This window comes from Eretmochelys imbricata, chromosome 1 (assembly GCF_965152235.1).
Source record: "Eretmochelys imbricata isolate rEreImb1 chromosome 1, rEreImb1.hap1, whole genome shotgun sequence".
Classification (NCBI taxonomy): Eukaryota; Metazoa; Chordata; order Testudines; family Cheloniidae; genus Eretmochelys; species Eretmochelys imbricata.
In genome coordinates, this window is record NC_135572.1 from 250,958,078 (window position 1) to 250,981,487 (window position 23,410).

The 23,410-nt window shown below is 47.0% G+C and overlaps 1 protein-coding gene across 1 annotated transcript in view; it reads left to right on the forward strand.

Annotated features, from left to right (window-relative positions):
• The window catches only part of LOC144273021 (sodium- and chloride-dependent GABA transporter 1-like), a 31,735-nt gene extending 10,498 nt beyond the window's left edge, over positions 1 to 21,237 (forward strand). Inside the window, exons 4-14 of the mRNA XM_077831513.1 lie at positions 1,864 to 1,973; positions 2,416 to 2,548; positions 3,484 to 3,618; positions 6,086 to 6,189; positions 6,644 to 6,768; positions 8,143 to 8,255; positions 14,310 to 14,441; positions 15,320 to 15,422; positions 16,181 to 16,281; positions 17,690 to 17,857; positions 21,133 to 21,237. Coding sequence (XP_077687639.1) covers positions 1,864 to 1,973; positions 2,416 to 2,548; positions 3,484 to 3,618; positions 6,086 to 6,189; positions 6,644 to 6,768; positions 8,143 to 8,255; positions 14,310 to 14,441; positions 15,320 to 15,422; positions 16,181 to 16,281; positions 17,690 to 17,857; positions 21,133 to 21,237 — 1,329 coding nt within the window. The remainder of the gene's footprint in view (positions 1 to 1,863; positions 1,974 to 2,415; positions 2,549 to 3,483; positions 3,619 to 6,085; positions 6,190 to 6,643; positions 6,769 to 8,142; positions 8,256 to 14,309; positions 14,442 to 15,319; positions 15,423 to 16,180; positions 16,282 to 17,689; positions 17,858 to 21,132) is intronic.
• The last annotated feature ends 2,173 nt before the right edge of the window (positions 21,238 to 23,410 follow it).

The following is a 23,410-nucleotide window of genomic DNA, read 5'->3' on the forward strand; positions in this document are numbered from 1 at the left end:
GGCACCAAAAGTCACTAACTAATCACCATTGCCATCGACTAATTCTACCAAGAAGATAAAGTGTATGTGTGTATCTGCGTGCACATATTTCATTTTAATATATCTGTATTTATCCAATCTCCAAAAAAGATACTTCTTTTTAAATTGCAGTGAACCTACTGTTCCTTATCCAGGAGTCATGTAGAGCAAAATGTGAATAAATCACTTTTCAATAGAGCAAAACCTCCTTCTGAAAGTAAGATAATTTTACAAGAAGTTTTGTGCCAGTATTCAGATGCATCACAAACATTCCGGACCATACACCTGCCTATATGCTGCACTAGGAACTATGAAGCCATTGATGTAAAATTGTTTTAATAGTATTAAGTTTATAAATAAGGTTTAATCTTTCATGTAAACTTTGATCTTTTGTGGTGATCAGGCATAAATATTTTACCTGTTCCTTGCCTTATATTGGCACAGGGTCATATGCCCAACAGCTCTCCTTCCATCATATCTTTGAGATGCCTACAGAGCCCTCTCCATCACATCTTCACATTCTCTGCAATCTATCCAGCACATCCTTGCCTTCCCAAGCACAACCTCACATTCCTCACAGTTCCCCAGGTATGCCCTGGCATTCCCTCTACACTCCCCACTGGTGCACCCTCATGTTCCCAATGCACAGACATCCGTACATCCTGGCATTCCCGACAGTCCCACTCGGGTGCTTCTGGCTATTCCCCCCCAGGACATCTTTGTCTTCCTTACACTACATCACAGTGCCTATTCACATTCCTCACAGTTCCTCAGGTGCATCCTAGTGTTCTTCCCAGGTCCCCAGCACGCCCTCATGCTGCACATGGGCTCTGGCATGGTCCTCCTTTCCCTACAGTTGTCTGCCCAGTACATCCTCATATTCCCAACGTCCTTGTGATCCCCAACCTCTACAGCATGACCCTTGGGATCTCCACTCATGTTCTCCACAGTTCCCCTATCACATCCCTGAGCTCTCCCACCCCACTATGTCTACATGTTCCCCACAATCCCCCCAGCATGTCCTGATGCTCCCTGCAGTCCTCATATTCTATAGTCCCTTCCACCACCCAATACATTTTCATATTCCCTACATCACCCACATTCCCCACACCAATATGGCTTCCCAGTCCCACCCTCTACTTGGTACATCCTTGTACTGCTGCAACTCCTCTTTGCCATGCCCTCATGACTTCAGCTACCTCTCCCTGTGTTTCCATGTTCCCCCCACACACCTCAGATGTCTTCATGTTCCAACAAGAAAAGGAGTACTTGTGGCACCTTAGAGACTAACCAATTTATTTGAGCATAAGCTTTCATGAGCTACAGCTCATTTCATCGGATGCATTCAGTGAAGTGAGCTGTAGCTCACGAAAGCTTATGCTCAAATAAATTGGTTAGTCTCTAAGGTGCCACAAGTACTCCTTTTCTTTTTGCGAATACAGACTAACACGGCTGCTACTCTGAAACTTGTTCCAACAGTTACCCTGCCAACCTGGCCTCACATTCTAGTTTCTCCACCCACCTGGCCTTCTGTTTACACAGCCCCCCAGAACATTCTTACATTCCTACCCTGCCCCCCACCCCGCCTCATGCTTCCACACCCCCTGCACACCCCCTACCCTCGAGAAAGTCCTCACATTCCCTCATCACAACCCACAGAATATCCTGTTGTTAGAATGCGACTTTTTAATTCAAATGGAGATGGGAGCAGCTTAACAAACAAATATGTTCTCAACCATAACAGGGCAATGACACAGGGATAAGTGACTGACGCAAGAGAGCATTTTGAGAACAGAACTGAGCCATGCTTCCCTAATTTTATCCTCTCCTTCCTCTTCCCATTAGGATCTGCCATGGCAAAGCTGTGGTAATGCCTGGAACACAGAGAGATGCTTTTCCAACTACTCCCTCAATGATACCACCAACCTGACCAGCGCTGTGACCGAGTTCTGGGAGTATGTCTCCAGCCTAAGTCAGGTTTCACCACTGCAGGGACCATCTCATCAATTCATGGGGGGTTCTTGTTCATCCATTTGAGAGTAGCTTTGAAAGTCTCTGTTGGAGACATGAAGTTGTTCATCAGACCATGCTGAATGAGTGCTCTCTGTCTCCAGAGGGGGCTAAATGTCCGGTTCATGTGCAGTTAAACATTCAGACAGGGCAAGGAGGGTCAAAACACCTCTCATCATCCATCCTTCTTCCATCAGTCCCTCACACTATATCTCATATTCTTGCTGACCTTCTTGCCTTTTGCTCATGTTTGGGCTCACACCCACCTTTTGTGCCCTCTGCCCGCATCTGGGCTCACCCTAATCCTTCGTTCCTTCTGTCTGTGTCTGGAATCTCTCAGTCTCTGTAGATTATACTTTTTTCTAATTCCATGTCTTTTGTCTGCAGGAGGAACATGCACCAGATTTCTGGTGGCCTGGGGGAGCCAGGTAACATCCGCTGGCCCCTAGCTGGCACTCTCGCTTTAGCATGGGTTCTGGTCTATTTCTCCATCTGGAAAGGAGTAGAGTGGACTGGAAAGGTACTTTGTAATAATCAAGCAATACAGTGTTGCCTTTTATTACTGTACTCATCTCTCATGTTGAAACGTCCTCCAGATTCAATTTTGAGTGCCTGTAATTAGGGTTTACTGTGTTTCAAGGAGGAATTGGAGTGTGTGCCATTAAATTCTTTACCTTTCACAGTGGTAAAAATTGCAGGAGTTGCGGAATTCTAATCATAGAGAATACTTCTTAACCGTAGAATCTCCAGGCTGAGTACTGAACTGTCAGACTTTTGGAACAATTTAAGCCAAGCTTTGAAAAAAGGACTTTCAAAGCCCAACTTGAAACACCTAAAGGGGCCTGGGCCCCACCCTAAGCACCCGCTCTCTGAAACTCAGGTCATTTTAGGGGATTAGAAATTGAGCATCCAGAATCACTGGTCTCTTTTCACCTCATACGTTGGGTTTTAAGGATGGCCCTCGAAACAGAAACATATTGCTATTTCCTAGTGTATAACATTACAGACCAGCACCATAAAAAAGAAACATCTGAGAAATTGAATAGTTTGGTAAAATGGTGCTCCTGGGATATATTATCTAGGATGTAACTTGGAGTGATGGGATGACATTAAGAAAAGAGTAATCTAGACTGAATGTCAAAAAAAAATTCTTCACAGTAAACTTTCTTAGGTTGTGAATTAGTCTCCCAAGAAAAGTGGGGGAAGCACCTTCAGGCAAACTAGCATTACTTGAATCATTTAAATAAAACAGTTATTCACGTAGCTGGAGTTGCATCACATAGGTCGACTTAACCCCGTAGTGTAGACCTGCCCTTAGAGCGCGGTTCACTTCTTACTTACATCAGTGAAAATCAGGAGTAAACCCACTGAAGCGAGGAGAATCAAGTCACTGTTGTAGCTCTGACTGTGAGTGCCTCACTACACAACTAATGTCTCCCTTTCTGTCTCTCTCAGGTGGTGTATTTCTCAGCCACCTACCCTTACTTCATGTTAATTATTCTTTTCTTCCGTGGAGTCACTCTACCGGGAGCCAAGGAGGGAATTCTCTTTTACATCACACCAGACTTCAGCAAACTCTCTAAGTCTGAGGTGGGTCCCGCAATGTTTAAAGCTTTTGCACTGCTGTATTCAAGTTCCTTGGCACTTTGAACATTTTAAGTTTCTCTAATAACAAAAAGAACCCCTCCCCGTCTTAGAATCCCAGTTGCCAGAGTCTTCACAGTCAGAGACAAAACTGGGCCAGATCCACAACTGGTGTAGATCAGCCGTGCTCCATTGAAATCCTGTAGTATTATCAAAGGAGCGATGCTGATTTACACCGACTGCAGACGTGACCCTCCAACATGCGGATGCTCCATTCCACTGATTATTCTAGGGGCAGCTGTTTGGGTTGGATAGTGCAGTCCCAGGTAGAGGAGGCAATGGAACCCTATATTACCCATACCTGCAATGCTAGATGTAGCTACGAGTTCAGCATCAGACATAGCTGTTATTTTAGGTGGAAGTGTTTAAATGGCAAGTGATAGCCATATACTGTTTGCCTTACTCAGTGGGAAGCCCAGTGAAGTAGAGATGCTTGAGAAGGCAAGTTTCTCTCTGTGATAGAGTAACAACTCCTTCGAGGTCTGTGAGGTCGCTGGCCATGCACAAGTGGTGACAACTGAATAGTCCTGTTTGTGTAGAGCTCCCAGTGATCCCTCTTTGTAGGAACCACTGCACTGTAACAGTATTGTCAACCCATGAGTAAGGCTCTCCTCAGAAAAATTACAAGATTGGTTTAAACATCATGCCATAAATATATAAAAAAACACCTTCTGTGTTCTTTTTATTAGCCCCCTGGGTTTGGGGCCTTTAAGTTACACAGGGGCCACATTTTCCAGCTTTTCTCTGCAACTATGCAGGCTAGAAACTACAACTTCTAAACAGTGAAAGCTGAGATTCTCATGTAATCCGCTGACTTCAGGAGCTGGGGCTTTAAGAAGACACACCAGCTATGGTGAGACTTGTGATAAAACGCAACTGTTGACACTCCTGCTCTAAGTACAGATGTTCCGGAGACCCCTTCCCTTCCCCTTGCATTGTGAGGTGGAGAAAATGATTCAGAATAATAAGACACAATCTCAGCCCCCGCCCCCCCCCCCCAGTCTGTGCCCATTTCTGGAACCAAAACCTGAACCAAAGTATTGTAAGGATTCTGGGATGTTCATTTAGAGCCAGTTTGCAGCTGGCTCTTGATGTGTTTGCAAGTTGGGGAAGGCACAAGAAGATCTCCCTTTCTTGTGGCTGATGAAAAGTGCTATATGAGAGCTAGGTATTATTACTGTGCATCTCCCAAGCACAGAGACTGCTCTCTGCTAGAACCCTCTGGGACATTAGCAACCCCAAAAAGAGCAAGGAGAAGCAAAGGCTGTCCCCCCCACCTCCTCCCCTAACCTGTATTGCTGGCTTGCTTTGGAGAGGTGTGCTCGTTTCTTCTTCCCATATGGAGGTGCATTCCCCCGAGTACAAGAGGCATTATGCTTCTGTAACACCTACAGATCCTGGTGGGCAGGATCGAACCTGGGGCCTCTGGAGCTTAGTGCATGAGACTTTACTGCATCTGCTAAAACCTAACTGGCTCTTACCTAAGGCTGTCGAGCAAACACATTAATCTCTCTCTTTCTAAGTGGTCTCAGTGCCAGGAGGTGTGTGGGTTATACTTCCATGAGGTAATATGTCTCCCTGAGCTCCACTTGGGAATCCTACCCCCATACAACACAGGCTAGTGTCTTAAAGCACAATCTGGCCCTTAACTGTTTTCTTCCATTACTGTTCATCTCCACCTGTCTCTGTACTTCTGAGTTCAGGCTGACTCTGGAAGTGCTAAAATAGAGGGAGAAGAGCTGTTCTCCTGGCATTTCTGGGAGCGGGAAGTAGTGGAAATCAAGTGTGAAGGCCTGTTCTCGTGAGATTTCCAGTCCTGCTGTGCTGGCCCCAGAAGCTCTGGCTAGTTTGGATAAGCAGCCAACTTTGTAGGTGTTTATGTGAAAGGAACCCAAATTTAAAATCATTTGAGGTTCTCTCCTCAGTAGTGACAGACAAGAGCAGAGCCTGCGTTGCAGAGATTTAGTTGCAGAGTTTAGATCAGAGTTTAGTGCTAAGAGCGAGATGGGGCGGGAACATGCTAATTAGGGCCCATCTCCAGCACTGATTTTTATTCCTGCTAGCTGCTGCAGGAGCTGTGCAAGCAACCTGGGAGTCTCACTGCAGCAGGCTCTTCTGTCCTAGCTAAACAGCATAGGAGTCAATACTGCACATCCCAAAGGGAATCGTAGGCCTGTTGATAGGGACATTGACGTTCATCTCTGGAGTATGTCAGTGTAGTCTCTTACCTAAAGCTTCATCAAAATCAATATTTCGACTGTTCTACCTGCCACACTTCCCCTGCTACATGCTTTAAACACGATAAAATATTGTTCAAAGAAGATCTAGAGAGCTAGGTGGACAGACTGGATTATGCAGAATGTGCCTGACAGTGCTATGGAATACTGAGTCCCGGCCTGTTCTTCCTTCGCAGGTCTGGATGGATGCAGCCACACAGATCTTTTTCTCCTATGGACTGGGGTTGGGATCTCTGATTGCCCTGGGAAGCTATAACTCCTTCCATAACAATGTATACAAGTCAGTATTCTTCAAATACCTCTACAAGCAGAAAGACACACAGAGGCAAACTGTGAACCCCTGTGTGACATTGGTAAGCGTTTAGTCACAGGGGTATTCCCATTGCAGTCACCGAGACTACTCCTGTGAGTAACTACTCACCAGTGTAAGGGGTTCACAATCTGGGCCATAGTACCTGATGTTGTACGGTCTGTAATTCATCAGCATGCAACCCAGGCCTCACCACGGGTCTTCATATCTGAATGTCTTCTGGCCACATCACCAAGGACATCACCAAGTTACCCACCCCACTTCTGACCTTCACCTCTCACTGTCATCTGTCCACAGCATGGTAACTTGCCTCCTCAGGCCTCATTTTCACCCTCACCTCATCCCCTAACTCTAATCCTGTTCTGATTAGCTGACTTGACCAGAAATGCAGAAGGTTTTCTCCCATCTGTGTTTGCTTTTCCAGAGACTCAATCATTGTCTGCTGTATAAATTCCACCACCAGCATATTTGCAGGATTTGTCATTTTCTCCATTGTTGGCTTCATGGGTCATATTACCAAGAAGTCAATCGCTGAACTTGCATCGTCAGGTAAGCAGACATTGTATGTGTAGTGTTCAGACTAGAATGAGATCCAGTGGGTGGGCCACTGGCATGGGGGTCAGGAAAGATGTGTTTTATTTCCAACTCTGTTACTGATCTATTATGTCACTTTGGACAAGTCACTTCACCTCTCTAGCCTCTGTTTCTCCCCCTACCCTAACAACACTGCAAACTCGTACCCTTTGTAATTCCATTGAAGCTCAATGGAGTTACAGTGGTGTAAATGAGAGGAGAATAAGGCCAGTTTTGGAGGAGAATTTTTATATATCGTGCACAACTAATTTTATTAAACTTACAAGACCAGAGCCCCACTGCCCTCAATGCAGCAATGCCAGTTTTCACGACAGACAATCTGGCCCATGAAGTGAGTGAAAATGACCTCCAAAAAGAAAACAGGTTCCAAATTTTCAGAATGTAATAATAGTGAATAGCATTTTGTCAATCAGCATGGTTCTCACTGAGCTTTCCTGACTGGGGCGCAAGTGTGTAATTCAATTTCCTGAGATGGTACAGAGTTGTAGGACTGGATGGCTCAGGAGACTGGGAACGAGACATTTGGCAAATTCTTTGCCAAGCTGAACAGATGTGAGGAATGGCCTGGGTCCCAGAGGAATTTGGGAAGCTTATTCCTGATAGACTCAGGTGCTCTTTCCACTCAGGTTCCCAACACAGGAAATTCTGAGGTTTGTTGTTGTTCTACACCTAGATTGTCTATTGTTCAGGACTGGTGCACTTAAGGATGCTCTTTACGGGCATAGCCCTTTGTTAGAGCTTTCCCACGGAGTAGCTAAGCTCTGATACGATCAGTATTCTTACAAGAGCTGGCTGAAGCTCAACGTTTCCTTTTTGTGGGAAATTCTGACATTTTTGTTCTGAATTCCATTTTCAACCTTATCAAAGAGGTGAGTTTTTTTCAATTTTTTCCCCCAGACTAAATTTCTTTGCAATTGACATGTTCCCCCAGAAAGTTTCAATTTTGACGAAATGGCATTTTGGGACCGAAAAAAATCCTGTTGGAAAATGTTTGATCAACTCTCATTCTCAGTGTATATGTCAGTAACAAAGTATATGCATTTCCAGGAAAACGTTTGATCCCCCAGTCTGTTCCTGCATCATTGATGATGGTAACAAAATGGCATTGTTATTTAAATGGGGGAAAAGATGAATGGATTGTCAAGTCCCTCACCCCTCCTTTTTGCAGCACAGACCAAGGGGGCAGATTTTCATGGAGCCCATATTAAAATATTGGCAAGTTTTTGCTGTTGCCATCGCTCGGTTTAATAGTCATACTGAGCTTTGACATGCCTCATTGTTAAAGCTCTTTAGAAACGTAAATTATTCAATATGTTTTCATTCTGGTAGGTCCAGGACTGGCTTTCCTTGCCTACCCACAGGTGGTCACGCAGCTGCCCATGTCCCCTCTCTGGTCGATTCTCTTCTTCTCCATGTTAATGATGTTAGGCCTCGACAGCCAGGTGAGACAACACACCGGGGAAAGTGGGTAAGAAGCAAAGCTGTGGTTAGATAAGAACCACCCCAGATGATAGTTGTCTGTCCTCTTCTGTCAGTCCTGTAATGTATTCCCTCTAATTTTTTCTATCCATGTGCAGAATGAATTTTGTTATGTGCACCATATCGAGGTATCAGAGTAACAGCCGTGTTAGTCTGTATTCGCAAAAAGAAAAGGAGTACTTGTGGCACCTTAGAGACTAACCAATTTATTTGAGCATGAGCTTTCGTGAGTGAGCTGTAGCTCACGAAAGCTCATGCTCAAATAAATTGGTTAGTCTCTAAGGTGCCACAAGTACTCCTTTTCATATCGAGGTAATGTGCAGATGTGCGCCACCAGAAGAAACCAAAAATCTAGATATAATATATATTTTTAAAAAGTTACCACAGGGATAATTACTCCAGCCAGGACAGGTTAAGCATTTTAGAACTCACTACTCAAAGAATTAAATGTAAGCGTAAGAGAGAAATAAAAATTGTGAAATTTTTTAGTCAAAACACTAAAATAACACACTTTGAAAGAAGTATCAAGAAGTAACAACAACAACAAGAAGTATGTGTTGGGAGGTGAGTGTGAAAGACAGAGTGTATGTGTGTGTGTGAGAGAGAGAGAGAGACAGAGACAGAGGAGCACATTGCCCCTTTAAGTATGCCACCCTTTTAAGTAGATCAACAAGTTCAGACAGCAGCAGCTGCCAGCAAGCCCTCTCCATCCTGAGCCTTGTTGTGTGTCCCCCCCGGCTCTGTGGAGATGGTGTACAGGGGCAGGGGGACACCCTGACATCAGCACGCTGCCCTGCCTTTTTTCCCTTCCCCTCCCCACTCTGCACAGCAAGCGGAAGGCTCCTGGGAGCGGCTCCAGGGCAGGGGGAGCACACGACAGTTGTGGGAGGGATACCTGAACTGCGTGGTACTTAATAGCCTGCTGGGTGGCTGCTTACAGGGAACGTATGTCCTGTATAGGGTGATTTCTCACACTCAAAAATGAGATCCTCCATTTTGGGCAGATCTTCACGTACAAGGGAAATTTTAGGCAAATACTAGAGAATATTTATAGAAGGCAATAGTAATTTTGAGTATTCACCTGGGACACCTGATTCCAAGAGATACCACTCAGAGTCAGAGAACACAGGCACCAGGATGTCTTTGTACTTCAGTAGCTCCTGGCCCTATTGTACCGGGTATAGTAAAGACACAGGCAAGTCGGCTTACTTTATCAAAGGAAATACCAGCTATTCCTGAGTGACACAGCCAACCCACCAGACAATGGTTGATTCCTTGAAAGGCTTACAGAAGCAGTAGGTTTGGAAGGGGAAGATGGTAGTGCCCTTCCCAGTTAATTCTGGGAGGGCATTCTGTGCATATGGGGCAGTGCAGGAGAAAGCCCACAAGTTATAGAAAACCTTGTGCCATGGCCTGATCTAGTCCCACTCCCTGGAGGGACACCAGCCTGTTGTGATGGGATCGGATTGCTGAATCCTACATGCTTCCTAGCCCCTGGGTCCAGTTAGTGACATAATAGCCATAGAGCAGATGCTTCCTACAGCGATGGAACAGGTTTTTCTGTTGCTGTAGGTAATCCACCTCTCTGAGCAGCAGTAGTTAGGTTGATGAAAGAATTCTTCTGTCAACCTTGTCGTGTCTACATTTGGGGTTCAGTTGGCTTAGCTATGGTGCTCAGAGGTGTGGATTTTTCACACCCCTGAGCGCTGTAGCTATGTTGATTGAAATTTTAAGTGTAGACCAAGACTTAGACAAGTTCCCTGAAGAGCCCACCTGGTGGTGGGAGCTCTGGTTTCTAGTTAACCCCTTTAAGGGCAATGTGTCAGTAAAACAAGGAAACACAGGCTTAGCAAAGGGATTTCTTAAACATAAACACACACACCTTACTCTTAAAAAGCACAATAGAGTTTTGTTTGTGAGTTCTGGGTTTGGTTCAAGGCCTTAGGGGAGGTAAAATCCTTCCTTCCTCCACTCACTGTAGCTTGTCTTCTGTTCCTGGCGATGAAATGGCTTCCTTGGCTTAGAAAGCAGCTACCTTGTCAAAAAGACTAGATTAGATGGGGGGAGTGGTGGGATTCCAGCTCCCCCTCTCCCCAGACAGATTTCTGTGAAGAGAGTCCATTCAAAGCCAAAGGCCCTGCTGGCAGAAACCGTATTGTTTGAGCAAGGGAAATTTGCTCAGTGTTGATGGCCCTTGATTGCTCTGTCACATCTTCCTTCCTCCCTCCCCTCACCCCTACATAGCCTCTCTGCTACAAAATGCTGAAAAATGGATGATCTGATCTACAATTACTGATCTGATCTACAAAAACTGGTTGCAATTACAGATAACATTCATAAAACGACATGAAATTCATAAATGGACATGGACATATTCCCCAAACTGTCACACCTTGTGTCCAATCAAATCTAATCAACCCTGCTGGAGTTTCACATGCTGAATGCTCCCATTGAACAGCTCAGACCAGGACTTATTGCTGATATTATTTGGCAAACAATCTCAAATAATGAGTAAATGTTCCCAAAGTAGCTAAGTTCACTGAAAGAACTATTCTCTGTGGATCATTCACTCGGCTCTCGTAAATAGTTCAATACATGACAATAAGGCTCCTAAGCACTGTGTGGAATTATTGATGCCTTTGCATCTCAAATATCACATGAAAGTCTTAGAGTCCCATATGACTGTCAGTCTCACAGGGCACGGAGCTCTTTGGGGGCCGTCAGTGCCTGGGGAAGGGGTGTGTGAGGCATCAAAAGCAAAACAAGCATTTAGAAAAACAGATAAATAGATGTTGAGGGTTTCTGTCTGCATACTGGAGATTTACTCATTCAGGATATGATTTACACACATAGCGTGGAACCCACAATGCCTGCAAAAAATATGCCTACTTTTGCATGTGCAGTAACAACTGTGCATGCAAATAGGTAGGTAGGTAGGTACCTGGCTAGTTATTAGTACACACAGGCTCCTGATTTGCATGTGTTGCTATAACTGAGCACACAAATGCAAGTGTGCAATTGCACAAATACTTCAGGTTGCCTTTTTTGAAAATTAGGCCCCACATGTTCTCAGAAAGCGTTGGTTGTGCACAGGAACATCTTCTGCAGGACGGTCAGCAGCCCAGTCCATGACTGCTTAGTCCAGGCCAGGTGTAGCAAGGTGGGAAGGCTCTTGCGTCAAACCCCACCCTTAACAGGTGCTAGACCCCTTCAGAGGGCTGCTGAAGTTCTGCTGGCTCATTGTCGCAGGTGCAGCTCGTTATTGCAGCTGGGCTAGAAGGGAGGTGGGAGTGGTTCCCTGGAGAGAGGCCAGAGTTGGGCCTGGAGGGACACCCAAGCTGGGAAGCTAAGATTGAGGTTTATGTTCTGGTCATGTTTGAGATGCCAAGAAAACCAAAGCCCATGAAAGTGGGGGGTGTTTGGCCAGTAAGGTGTTGCTGTGCTCAGTGTCGAAACACCTAACTGATTTAAGAGCCTAAATCTCATTTTCCAAAGGGGTTTAGGCACTTAGAACCCTAAATCCTATCGGTTCTCAAGGGGATTTAGACTCCTCAATCAGCCAGGCATTGCAGTGCTAAGCAGCACAACACCTAAATACCTTTACAAAATTGAGCCTCCAGGGCCATTTCAGTGAAGCACTTAGGCACATCTTTAACTTTCAACATGCGCTTAAGTCCATCCCGGCTCAACAAAGCCCTTGAGCATGTGCTTAAAGCGAAGAATGTGTTTAAGTACTTGGCTGAATCGGGGCCTAACTCCGGGTCTGTGTGCTCTGGGGAGGACAGAGTCGGGACTCAGCCTGCTCACACCTGGGCTTAAGGAGAACCGCTTTTGGTGACGGTAGGCAGCACAGGGCGCTGGAGAGTCAAGGGGAATAACAGGGTCTGTCTGTGCCCAGTAGCCTCAATAAATAATCCTTTGTGTATTTACTACCGCTACGTCCTGTCTCTTTGCATCATGAGGGACATCGCAAATTCTTATTCACAGCTGCAGTGGCATACGCTGATACGCACAGACACACACACACGTTTTCACTCGTGGGTTCAGTCCTCTTGCATCTAGATCTAGGTTTAGTTCTCTTGCATCTCTTGCATAATGTGCTAATGATTCCTTTTAACTGCCAGTTTCCAGGTCAGGCGTTTGCTCCACCAGGGGAGTGAGTGGAGCCTTGTGATTCCAAGCCCGCGTGTGTCCCATGTGATGCCATCTTTTACAGGTTATTCATGAGCATTTCTTGCTGATGGAATCAGAGTCCTGCACAGCAGAAACACCCACTCACAAGCCTATCTGCTGAACAGCTGTTTTTCTGCAGTTAAACTCCCTTTGGGCCGTCTTCTTCTCCTGCATGATACAAGGAGCTCTCCCTGAAGCCAGTGGGAGTTCTTTGTATCCTGTGGTGGGGATCGCAAGCCCCTTGAACTGTGGGAAACTCTCGTCTGCTAATTGTTGTGAGGTGCCAGCCTGTCAGTGACTCACTATTCTACTGCCCCACAATTGATGGAGTGACCAGACTCCGGCAAGGGCGGAAAAAAGAGTGGGGGAGAATCAGGAATGGAAATAAGAAACAGGAAATAACAGGATCACCAACTCAGGTTTGGGGTGCGGGACAGACGCCTATTATAGAAAAGTGACAGGAATAATGACAAGACACAACAATATACTGAGGAAAGTGAAACATTTCAGAAAACGCACAAAAGCCACTGTAAAGAGAAAAAAGAAAGAAGGAAGGAAGGAAGCGAGTACACAGAGTGATAACAATTATTATTTATTATTTGTATTATGCTAGTGCCTGGGAGCCCCAGTCATGGACCTCAGAATCCCATTGTGCTAGGTGCTGCACAAACACAAAACAAAAGACGGTCACTGCCCCCAAAATCTTATACTCTGAACATACAGCAAGAGAGAACAGATGGAGTCAGACAGATAGATGGGCAGGGAGGGGTGAGTAAAAGGAACCAATGAGACACTATTGGTCAGCACGATAGGCCGTGGACTCTGCACACCAGCAGCCCAAGCAATGTCAAATAGGAAACACTGCAATGGCCTGCTCTTCAGAGGTATGGAGCACTCGCAACTCCAGCAGACGTCAGTGGGAGCCGCGGGAGCTCAGCACGGCTATAAATCTGGCCATTTTTGTTTAGGTGCCTAAATGTTCTATTTGGGTGTCTAACTTTAGGCACCCAGGTTTGAAACGTTTAGCCTTAATGACTTGTTCAAGGTCACATAGCAGGTCCGTGTCAGGATTAGACCTGGGGGCTTCCTAGCCCCCAGCCAGGTGCGGATTGCACGAGCAGCATTGCACAATTTGGCCATCTCTTCCTATGTGTTCCTTGTGGTCTGGTTAGGATGTGGAGTATCCCATCGGTATTTACTGCTTCAGCCTTCCTTTCCCCCCCCCACTACTCCTCACACAACTCCCCTAGGACTTCCCCCATGCATATCTGCTCCAGTAACTCCCTGTGCCCACTTCTCTCTCCTTCCGTACACCACTCTTAATCTGAAGTGACTTCCAGTTCCCTTGCCATTTACCCTCTTGCTCATAGCTTTCCACACCCATATCTTCCCCCACTTGATGGTCTCCCATACCCAGGCCCTTCTCTTTTCCCTTCTACTTTCCCCCTGTTACTTTGCATATCCAGTCCTCCCTGTCAGCCACCCTCCCCTTCACTTCCACACCAGCCCCTTTCCTTCTCCACAACACCAATCATTATCCAGCTACCTGTGGTAACTCCTGCAGTCAAGTGAAAGGAACAGATTTTGACCCCCACACCAGGCTTCAGCATGATGGTCCTTCAGCACCGTCACTACATGCTGGAAATGAGGTGAAGGCAGCAGGGAAGCAGTGGTCAGTCGAACACAGAGATAGAAGAAGTAACACAAATCCAGGCTGAGAGGTGGTGCATTCTCCAGAGGGGAGGGAGGTGGCATCACACCGGGGGAGTCGGGGGGAGGAGGAGGAGTGTTTCAAGGGAATGCAGAGGGTGGTTATATGTTTGTGTGTGTCTTTCCTCCTGCAGTTCTGCACTGTGGAGGGGTTTGTCACAGCCCTGTTAGATGAGTATCCCTATCTCCTGAGGGCCAGGAAGAAGCTCTTCATTGCTGTGGTCTGTCTTATCTCCTACATTGTTGGATTCTCCAACATCACCCAGGTACCTCTCCCTGTGCTCACTCCCGCTTCTGTTCCTGGTGCTTTTCCATCCACCTTTTTGTATAACAGCAGCAGAGGAAGCCTGGGGGAAGGGCCATTGTCTGTGAAAGACACTAGGGCCACTGTTGGTCTGGGCTTTGCCCAGCACTGTCATCTATCCAGCAAGCTGCAGTCTACACATTAAATCTCAGTAAGTTATCATCATCCTTGTGGTCAGTCTAGCTGGGACTCCTGTTGCTTCGAGGATGGGCCTATGCCCTGGAGGGTGACACATTCTCTAAGCAGAAGATTGAGATAAACCAAAAGAGAGCAGGTCTGGTGGGGCTCTGGGGCAGTGACACTAAGGCCCAGGCTCCATGTTTACATGCCCTAGTGAGTGACCTAATGCAGAGATCTGTATACTGGGTGTATGGCAGTGAGGCTCAGGCTTTTTGTGCAGACTTCAGGGCCAGGCTCGGTGACATGGAGGCCAGGGTGTGGATTTCCCACTTTGTGACTTCGTGCTGGATGAGTCACAGAACATGGAACATCTGCAGAGGCATCTGAAGTGCAGCAGGAGGGACAGAATGGATTCATTTTACAAAGTGGCTTCACCTCACACTAGAGGAGGAAGGCAGCCACACGAGAGTCCTGCTTGTCTCCCTGCCTTCAGCCAGGCTTGAACACTCACTCCTTGACCACATTCCAGAGTACGTCTGTTAAAATGTCAGGAATTTGATTATAACAAAATGATGCATCTTTGTTGGCTTCCATAGGCCAAGGAAATTAACACACACAGGCAGAATGATTAGATAAAAGTATTGATCGTATTAATCCTCAGCTCCCCACCCAGGCTGTACTCTATAACCAGGCCCCCTCCCTTTGGCTTTGTCTCCTCAGGGTGGCATTTATGTCTTCAAGCTGTTTGATTATTATTCAGCCAGTGGCATGTGTCTTCTCTTCCTCGTCTTCTTTGAGACCATCTCAATTTCCTGGTGTTATGGTAAGTGCAACTCACCTTGTTCCTTTGCTTCTTATCTACAGGCACAGAAGGTGCTATTTGCAAAAGCCCTCAACACTAGCATTGAAGTCAGTGGGAGATGGACAACTGACTATAGTGTTGGGCCAAAGCTGAAAGCTTTTGAAACCCCCCGGGATTTTTCATCTTGCTTCCTCAGACAGCCACTCAGCTGAGCACATGTTCACAGAGATTCCTATACAAATGGAAATATGCACAGGCCTCTAGAATTGGATTTTTGAGGGCATGATACGAATATAGAATTTGTTAGGCCAAATCTGACTGCTGAGCCATCTGCCCTGGTATCCTGGCAGTGTTCAATGTCTGATGCTTAGGAGTCCCCCCTCTTCAGTAACTTGCCCATCCAATTGTGCAGTGCTGGGGTGTCAGGAAATTCCTTCTTGACCCCTCCAAGGTCAATCTATGACCTAGTCTATCTTATGATCTAGACCTTTGCTAGTTGATTATTATCACTGTCTTAGCTTGGGAAGCTGTAGATGTTTTTAGTGGTCATAAAATTATCCAGTTTCCCATTAAGATAGAGTCCAGTGTTTGTGTCTATGGCCTCTACTTTTTATCTGGGGAGTCAGCGTTACACTTCTCCATGCTCACCTTAAATGCCTGCTCTCCTCTCTGATCTCACATGTCCTCCTTCTCCTGTTCTGTGTTGGGTCACTGGACAGAGGTGATGAGAATGGTGCTGAGATATCATTGCTGCTGTTAATACACATTTCTCACTGTAGGTGTGAACAGATTTTACATGAACATTGAAGAGATGATTGGCTACCAACCTTGCAGCTGGTGGAAGCTCTGCTGGGCCTTCTTCACTCCCCTTGTTTGCGTGGTGAGAACAAAGCAACTCTCTTTGAGGAGGTTGATCTAGAAGGGCCACCTCACTGGGATCATTCTGTGGGTGGGGGAAGCACTAAATTTTTATTCAAGGTAACTCCATTCCAAATCCAGATCTGGCATTAAATGCAAGTTGGTCCTGAGAAGAGTCAAAGTGACTGGCAGGAAAAGAAATACGTAGAGCCTCTTTTATTCTCCCACCTGAATCCCTGCAACTGACTCTCAGAAGAGAGCGGGGAGTTTGGCCTAGAATCATAGAATATAGAATCTCAGGGTTGGAAGGGACCTCAGGAGGTCATCTAGTCCAACCCCCTGCTCAAAGCAGGACCAATCCCCAATTTTTGCCCCAGATCCTTAAATAGCCCCCTCAAGGATTGAACTCTAAACCCTGGGTTTAGTAGGCCAATGCTCAAACCACTCATGCATTACTCCTGTGTTTGATATTTCAGAAGCTGAACTGGTGATTTATGACTTTAAAAATCATTGTTGGCTGTGGGGAAAACTTTCAGCCACTCCAGCTCCAGCCTCAGCCCCTCCCAAGCCTCTCTCAGCAGGAGGCACTCTCAGAAATAATAGAATTGGCACTGATGAGCTCTCAGTTCCTCCGCCCCCCTCCAACCCTTCCTCTCCCAGCAGGAGGTGCTATTGGCATTGCCGCAGGAATACTGGCTTTGGGAAGTTCCTAGCTCCTGAGAGTCAGCTAAGAGGAAGCTATTTAGGAAATGGTTTGGGAGTGCAGTGTGCAGCAGAAGCCTAAGTAGGGAGGGGTGTAAGTGCCTTGGCTGGAGCAGGGAAGTTTAGGGGCACTGACCATGGGGAAAACATTACCATGCATTCTCAGTCTCTCTCAGCCAGAATTGCTGTAGGAAATGGGGTAGAAACAATCTCTGGTGGAATGAGAAGATTAGAGAGAAAGGTGCAGTTGGTGCAGGAGCCCTGGCTGTGGGAGGAGCTGTTGGGACTGATCTGGGAGCCCTGGCTTTTGGAGCAGCTCTTGGGCCATGGCTGGGGAGCGGGGGCAGTTGGGAATGGTGTGGGAGCCCTCGCTGGGTGGGAAGGGGGCTGTTGGGAACGGTGCGGGAGCCCTGGCTGGCGGCCAGAAGCAGTTGGGAATCGTGGAGGAGCCCTGGCTGGGAGGAGGGGGGCTGTTGGGAACGGTGTGGGAGCCCTGGCCGTGGGGCGGGCGGCTGATGGGAATGGTGTGGAAACCCTGGCTGTGTGGGGGAGAGCTGTTGGGAATGGTGCGGGAGCCCTGGCTGGGGGGGCAGAGAGGGCTGTTGGGAATGGTGTGTGATTATTCACTAGAACTCATAGTGAGAATTTAGGGAACTCTCAAAAGGACAGTCAGTGAATATTTCTGCTTGTGCCATACGATGCTGTGACTGCTGATCCTGTTTCTTCAGGGTGTTTTCTTCTTCAGCGTGGTTGAAATGACCCCTCTGTCTCTGGGGAAATACGTCTATCCCACATGGGGACAGGGCATCGGCTGGCTCATGGCTCTGTCTTCCATGGTGCTGATTCCGGGCTATATGCTATACTACTTCTTCATCTCCGAGGGGACCATCAGGCAGGTAAAAGCAACTTTCCAACTTCTGCCTCTGCTCACTTATCTGTCCAGAGTGAATTTCCCACCAGCAACCCACTATAAACTTCACTCAGCCCCTGTGTCATGGCATTGACTCCTGTAGTCTTTGTAAACCAAGGCTTCCAGAGACTCCCACCTCTTCCCCCAACACCCTCTGCGCTCTTCTGATCTGCTCCTTATGCTTTCTACTACCTCCTGCACAACACATTCCATGTAAGCCAATAGAAAGCCCTTTCTCACTGAGGCAAATGAATGACTTAGGGGATTGGGGTAAGGAGATATGTGCCTTTACCTGTTGGTTACAATTCCTCACAGGTCAGTAGTGACCAAAAATTGTTACCTTCTCATTCCTGTTTGGTGTCTTATGTGAAATAAGTCGAGGGAATCTTGGTCCTATTCCTAGCAGATTACTGTTCACATCAGCCTATCACTGTTACATAGAGAGATGTTTGAAAATCTTCCAACAGAAAGTTTTCCCATTGGAAAATGCTGTTTTGTCAGAAACACAGCTTTCCAAGGGGACATGTTGATTCTGACAAATTTTGTTTTGAAAAAAGAAATTGAAATGATGTGTTTTGCGAAGGTCAGAACATTCTGTCTGGACCATTTCGGAAATGGAACTTTTTGATTTTTTCATTTCAAAATGACTTTTCATTTTGAAATGTATTTAATATTATCAACATTTTGTTTTTCAAAAAAGTCAAAATCAAAAGGAAATGTTTTTGACTGTCTTGAAACAAAATCTTTTCATACATCTCGTTTCATGGGAAAGTTCTAAATTCTTTTTTGTTCCGATTTGGAATAAAAGCAAATGTTTGAAACTGTGGATATTCCAGTTCCTGTATAGTTCTAGTTATGAAAGTCACTAACAGGCAATCTCAGCAAAGATGCCACGTTCTAACTGAGCGAGAAGCCTGAACTAGCTCAGAGCCAAGGTCTATTGGTGAGGGAGGTTTGCACTGGGGCTGGCTGTCTCATGGATAAAAAGGGCTGTCAGTCTCCTATCTTTCGCCAGCATTCAACTCACTTTAAAAATGAAAGAAAGACAGAGAGAGGCCCCAGTGCTGCACCAATATAGACCCCACCACAATGTCATTTCCTTTAGGGTCAGAAGAAGAGACTGTCAAAGGCAGTCACAGGGCATTACCCTTCTCTCTGTTGATAGCAATAGGCTGCGCATTGTGTTGAGAATTAAAGCGAACAATCCCCACTCAGATCCATCTCTGATCCTTACAGATGATCCTTGCTCAGAGCTCCATAGGATGGTATGAACACTCACCACCCCTCCCCGCCACTCACTGGTAATATGCCACCGGGGGAAATCCCTTCTTGTCTCCTAACGCGGGCATCAGTTCCTCCCTGTGTTTGGTTCCAATTCTATTCTCATTGAAGCTGAGGACAGTATTCTCTTGACTTCACTGGGAGCAGGAGCAGGCTGGGAAGGCCAGATTGTAATGTCCTGACTCTCACTGAGTAGCATCTAAATCCTCAAGTAGTTCCGCTGACTTCAGCAGGGCGACTTGTACCATACCAAGTGATTAGGGATATCGCAATCTGCCCCTAAGTGAGCTGAATCCCTGTAGTTGTGCCTCTGAATCCATCTGTAACCTGAGATCCCACCTGTTGTCCACATTTCCACTGAGTCCCCGTCTTGCAGGCCCATGGAACGCAGTTATATTCTGTTGCTCCAGGAGCAACCTTAGCATCTGGTGCACACTGACAATGTCAGTCAATGGGAATTAGAAATAATAACAGTGTGATTGGCTTCTATTTACCTTCCCCTCCCTTTGCTCACTCGATCAGACTCGATATCCCCATGTGCACTGACCGTTCTGCCAGTTCAGTGGAATGTCACTCTTTTCGGAGGCAGGCAACACACACACCCAGGCCCCTGGCCTCCATAATCCATTGCACTAGCATTAAACAGCTGATGGCAGTAGGGAGTTAGACAGTGTGTGTGTGTATGTGTGTGCATGTGAGAGAGAGAGGATTAGCTTGTAACAGAGCTGAGGCTGGAGGGAAATTAGATGTCAATGCAGAATAAAAGGGTTTTGACAGACAGGAAAGATTATAAGATATTTTAATCCTACTGAGCATGAATGGCAGGAGAGCCTCCCTAAACATTTCAGGGGCTTCACCCAGCAAGAAACACTTCAGTTATGTCTGAGTACGGGGGCTCTTCCCTCTCCTGGAGGGGCTCTTCTCCAGCTCAGTGATGTCCATTCACTTCAGGCCCCCTTCCTCTCTGCCTCATGTTCCATAATTTAAAGCACCACTTCCCCTCCTGGAATTCAGCCTCCATGTCCATTCAACCCTAGGCTTCAACCCATATTGCTCAGACAACCAGTGCCCCTCTGCCTGAGGGACCGCTCTCTCTCACATTCCATCTCCCGGGGTGTCTTCCGGACACAGCTCTACCAATGGACCTCAGTTTTATTTAGACTTTGATCCTGTCAGGTTGATATAAATGGGAATCCATGCTGGCATAAAGGGCCATGCAGGATCAGAGCCATAAACTGTAAATTCCTTGGCATTCTGTAACCATTGGATAACATTTTTAATGAGAATTCCATGAAAAATGGAATAGAGAATGAAAAGTGGGTCCATTTTGAATCCTGTGAAATGGGAAGAACCTTGACGTTTTTGGTAACAAATTTTAAAATTTTGACTAGCTTTAGCGTCTAGGTGCTGCTACAACTGTGCGGTAACTACTGGTTTACTTTGTAATGGTGGGTTTCAGAGTAACAGCCGTGTTAGTCTGTATTCGCAAAAAGAAAAGGAGTACTAGTGGCACCTTAGAGACTAACCAATTTATTTGAGCATAAGCTTTCGTGAGCTACAGCTCACTTCATCGGATGCAACTGATGAAATGAGCTGTAGTTCACGAAAGCTTATGCTCAAATAAATTGGTTAGTCTCTAAGGTGCCACAAGTCCTCCTTTTCATTTTGTAATGGTGCTCTCTGTTATTCAGAAGAGAGAACTGTGTGTAATAGAAGAGCAAAGGGGAAGTGATTACATTGCCAAATAAAGGTGTCTGGTATCTGGAGCAATTGTCCTAATCACCTTCAGTGTTCACTATCCCCTTGGTAGCCCTCTTTCTGTAACTAGGGACCTCTCTTCAATTTAGAAAGAACGGTTGTGACCGTCAGCTTCAGCCACATGCCATGTGTGGAGGTGGTGGTGGTGGTGAAAGGGTCTCCTCATTTTCTCCTGGGTACTTGTGTCCTTCCTGTAATCTTTGTTTGTTTGTTTCTGGACAGCGTTTTCAGCAGATGACTCAGCCCACGCAAGAGGTGGATGTTCAGAACAATGGACTAAAACCGAAGACCTCACTGAATGGGAGAGTCTCAGATGCTGCTGTCTAGGCAGAGGGCAGAACCTATTCATCCTGCTCTGTAGCTGCTCCCGCCCCTGCGCTTTGACCTCCCCTGGCGCTGCTTGTGTGTCCCCAACTCCACGGTTGGTTTCAGTCAGCATGGGAAGGATCAAACAGGGGAGCCCTTTCATGGCACTGCCCCCTAGCCTGGCTGATCAAGACTCTATTTTAAACTCCATAAGGACAATGTGCAGTGACTGTCTTCATAATTTATGATCCCAGTCCATACTGCCAGAAAGGAATGTCCCAGGCCCTAGTTTCCTGCTGACCACAGATGGTATTTTCTATAGTACAATAACGTCTCCTTTTTCGTTGTGTTCTTCAGCCCCTCTTCTGTACTAAAGTCCACCACGCACCCCCTAATGAACAGCAAGGCTGTCACAGCATGAAACCAGCTGTATTTTGGCTATGGATTCAAATTCCAGATGATTATCAATTAATATAGCATAAAGTACCTTTAAGGAATAATTAGTCCTAAGTGCTGTACAATGGATGCAGCAACCAGGAATACAGAATATTGGTGGCTACTGGATACCCCTCAGCAATCTGGACAGGCATAAGGGGTGCTGTGCTCCTGGAGCTGCTGTCCTTTAGCCATGAACACACATTGTTGTTGTTATTATTAGCAGTCATTTATACAGAGCCATAGATCTAAGATTCCCTTGTACTGGTAGAGGAGACATCCTTTATAATGTGGGCATGCTCCATCCTGACACACCCTGGTATGATGTTATGTCAGGGGTGGGCAAACTTTTTGGCCCGAGGGCCACATCGGGGTGCGAAACGGTATGGAGGGTGGGGAAGGGATGGCTGTGCTCCCCAAACAGCCTGGTCCCCGCCCTGCCCCCTATTCGCCCCCTCCCACTTCCCACCCCCTGACTGTCCCCCTCAGAACTCCCGACCCATTCAACCCCCCCAGCTCCTCGTCCCCTGACTGCCCCCTCCTGGGACCCCCTGCCCCAAACCGCCCCCCCGGGATCCCACCCCCTTACCAACCCCCTCTGCTCCCTGTCCCCTGACTGTCTCGACATATCCACACCCCTGCCCCCTGACAGGCCCTCCCCGGAACTCCCACACCCTATCCAAACCCCCGTTCCCTGACCTTTGACTACCCCAGAATTTCTGCCCCATCCAATTGCCCCCTGCTCCCTGTCCCCTGACTGCCCTCTGGGACCTCCTACCCAACTCCCGCACCGCTGCGGGCCGCCGCTGTCCCCTTACCATGCCACGTGGAGCAGCAGGAGCTCGCAACCCTGCTGCCCATGTGGTGTGGCTGCGGGGGAGGTGGAACAGCGGGGGAGGGGCGAGCCTCCTGGGCCAGGAGCTCAGGGGCTGGGCAGGATGGTCCTGTGGACCGGATGTGGCCCACGGGCCGTAGTTTGCACACCTCTGTGTTACGTGGTGTCCTAAGATGCTGTATGTGCCATATCCCCTATCTACTCCCTAAAACGCCATCATGGTATCAAGGGGGGTGCTTGTTGCTGGAGGTACAATCCTTCATCCTCACCTAGGCATATTTGACCAGCATCCCAGCATTGACCCTGACATGTCTTAGCCTTTCGCACCCCAGCATGGCACTGAGGGCAGTGTGGTGTTGCAGATGATGTTGGAGGAGAGATGAGAGCTCCAGAGGAAAGTGAGAACTGGCACTGAAGTGACATTTCCAGGTTACAAAGTCATTTCAGAGCAGGTGGCTTGTAACAGCAGCCATATACATCCTGGAATCTGTTGTTTTCACTTGCCCTAGTTCTCTCATGCACCTAGGACCCCAATATTTTCTGACCAGCAGATAGGACCTCAGTCAGGTGTAAGAGCAGTGTTCCACACAGGACAGCCCCAAAATGGCCCTCTTGTGGGGCCACCTATGGGATAGGTGCGTCTGAAAAGTAACTTCTGTATAGATGTGCGAATTGGAGTTGTCTATCTCTTAGCTACACACCAATGACCATGTACCAAGTTTTTCACTGGGGATGGCATCCCTGCTGACGCTCAGACCCAGTTTCAGTGCAGAATAAATCCGTTCATGGAGCCTGAGAGGGGAACAGGTATCTTGTGGGAAGTGCTCAGGCGGGATCCTGAAGCAGGCAAGGAAGGGAATAGGGTCAGAATGTCCTGATCCAGCTGGGAGTTCTGGACTTGGACTTACTCCATCCCTCTATGCC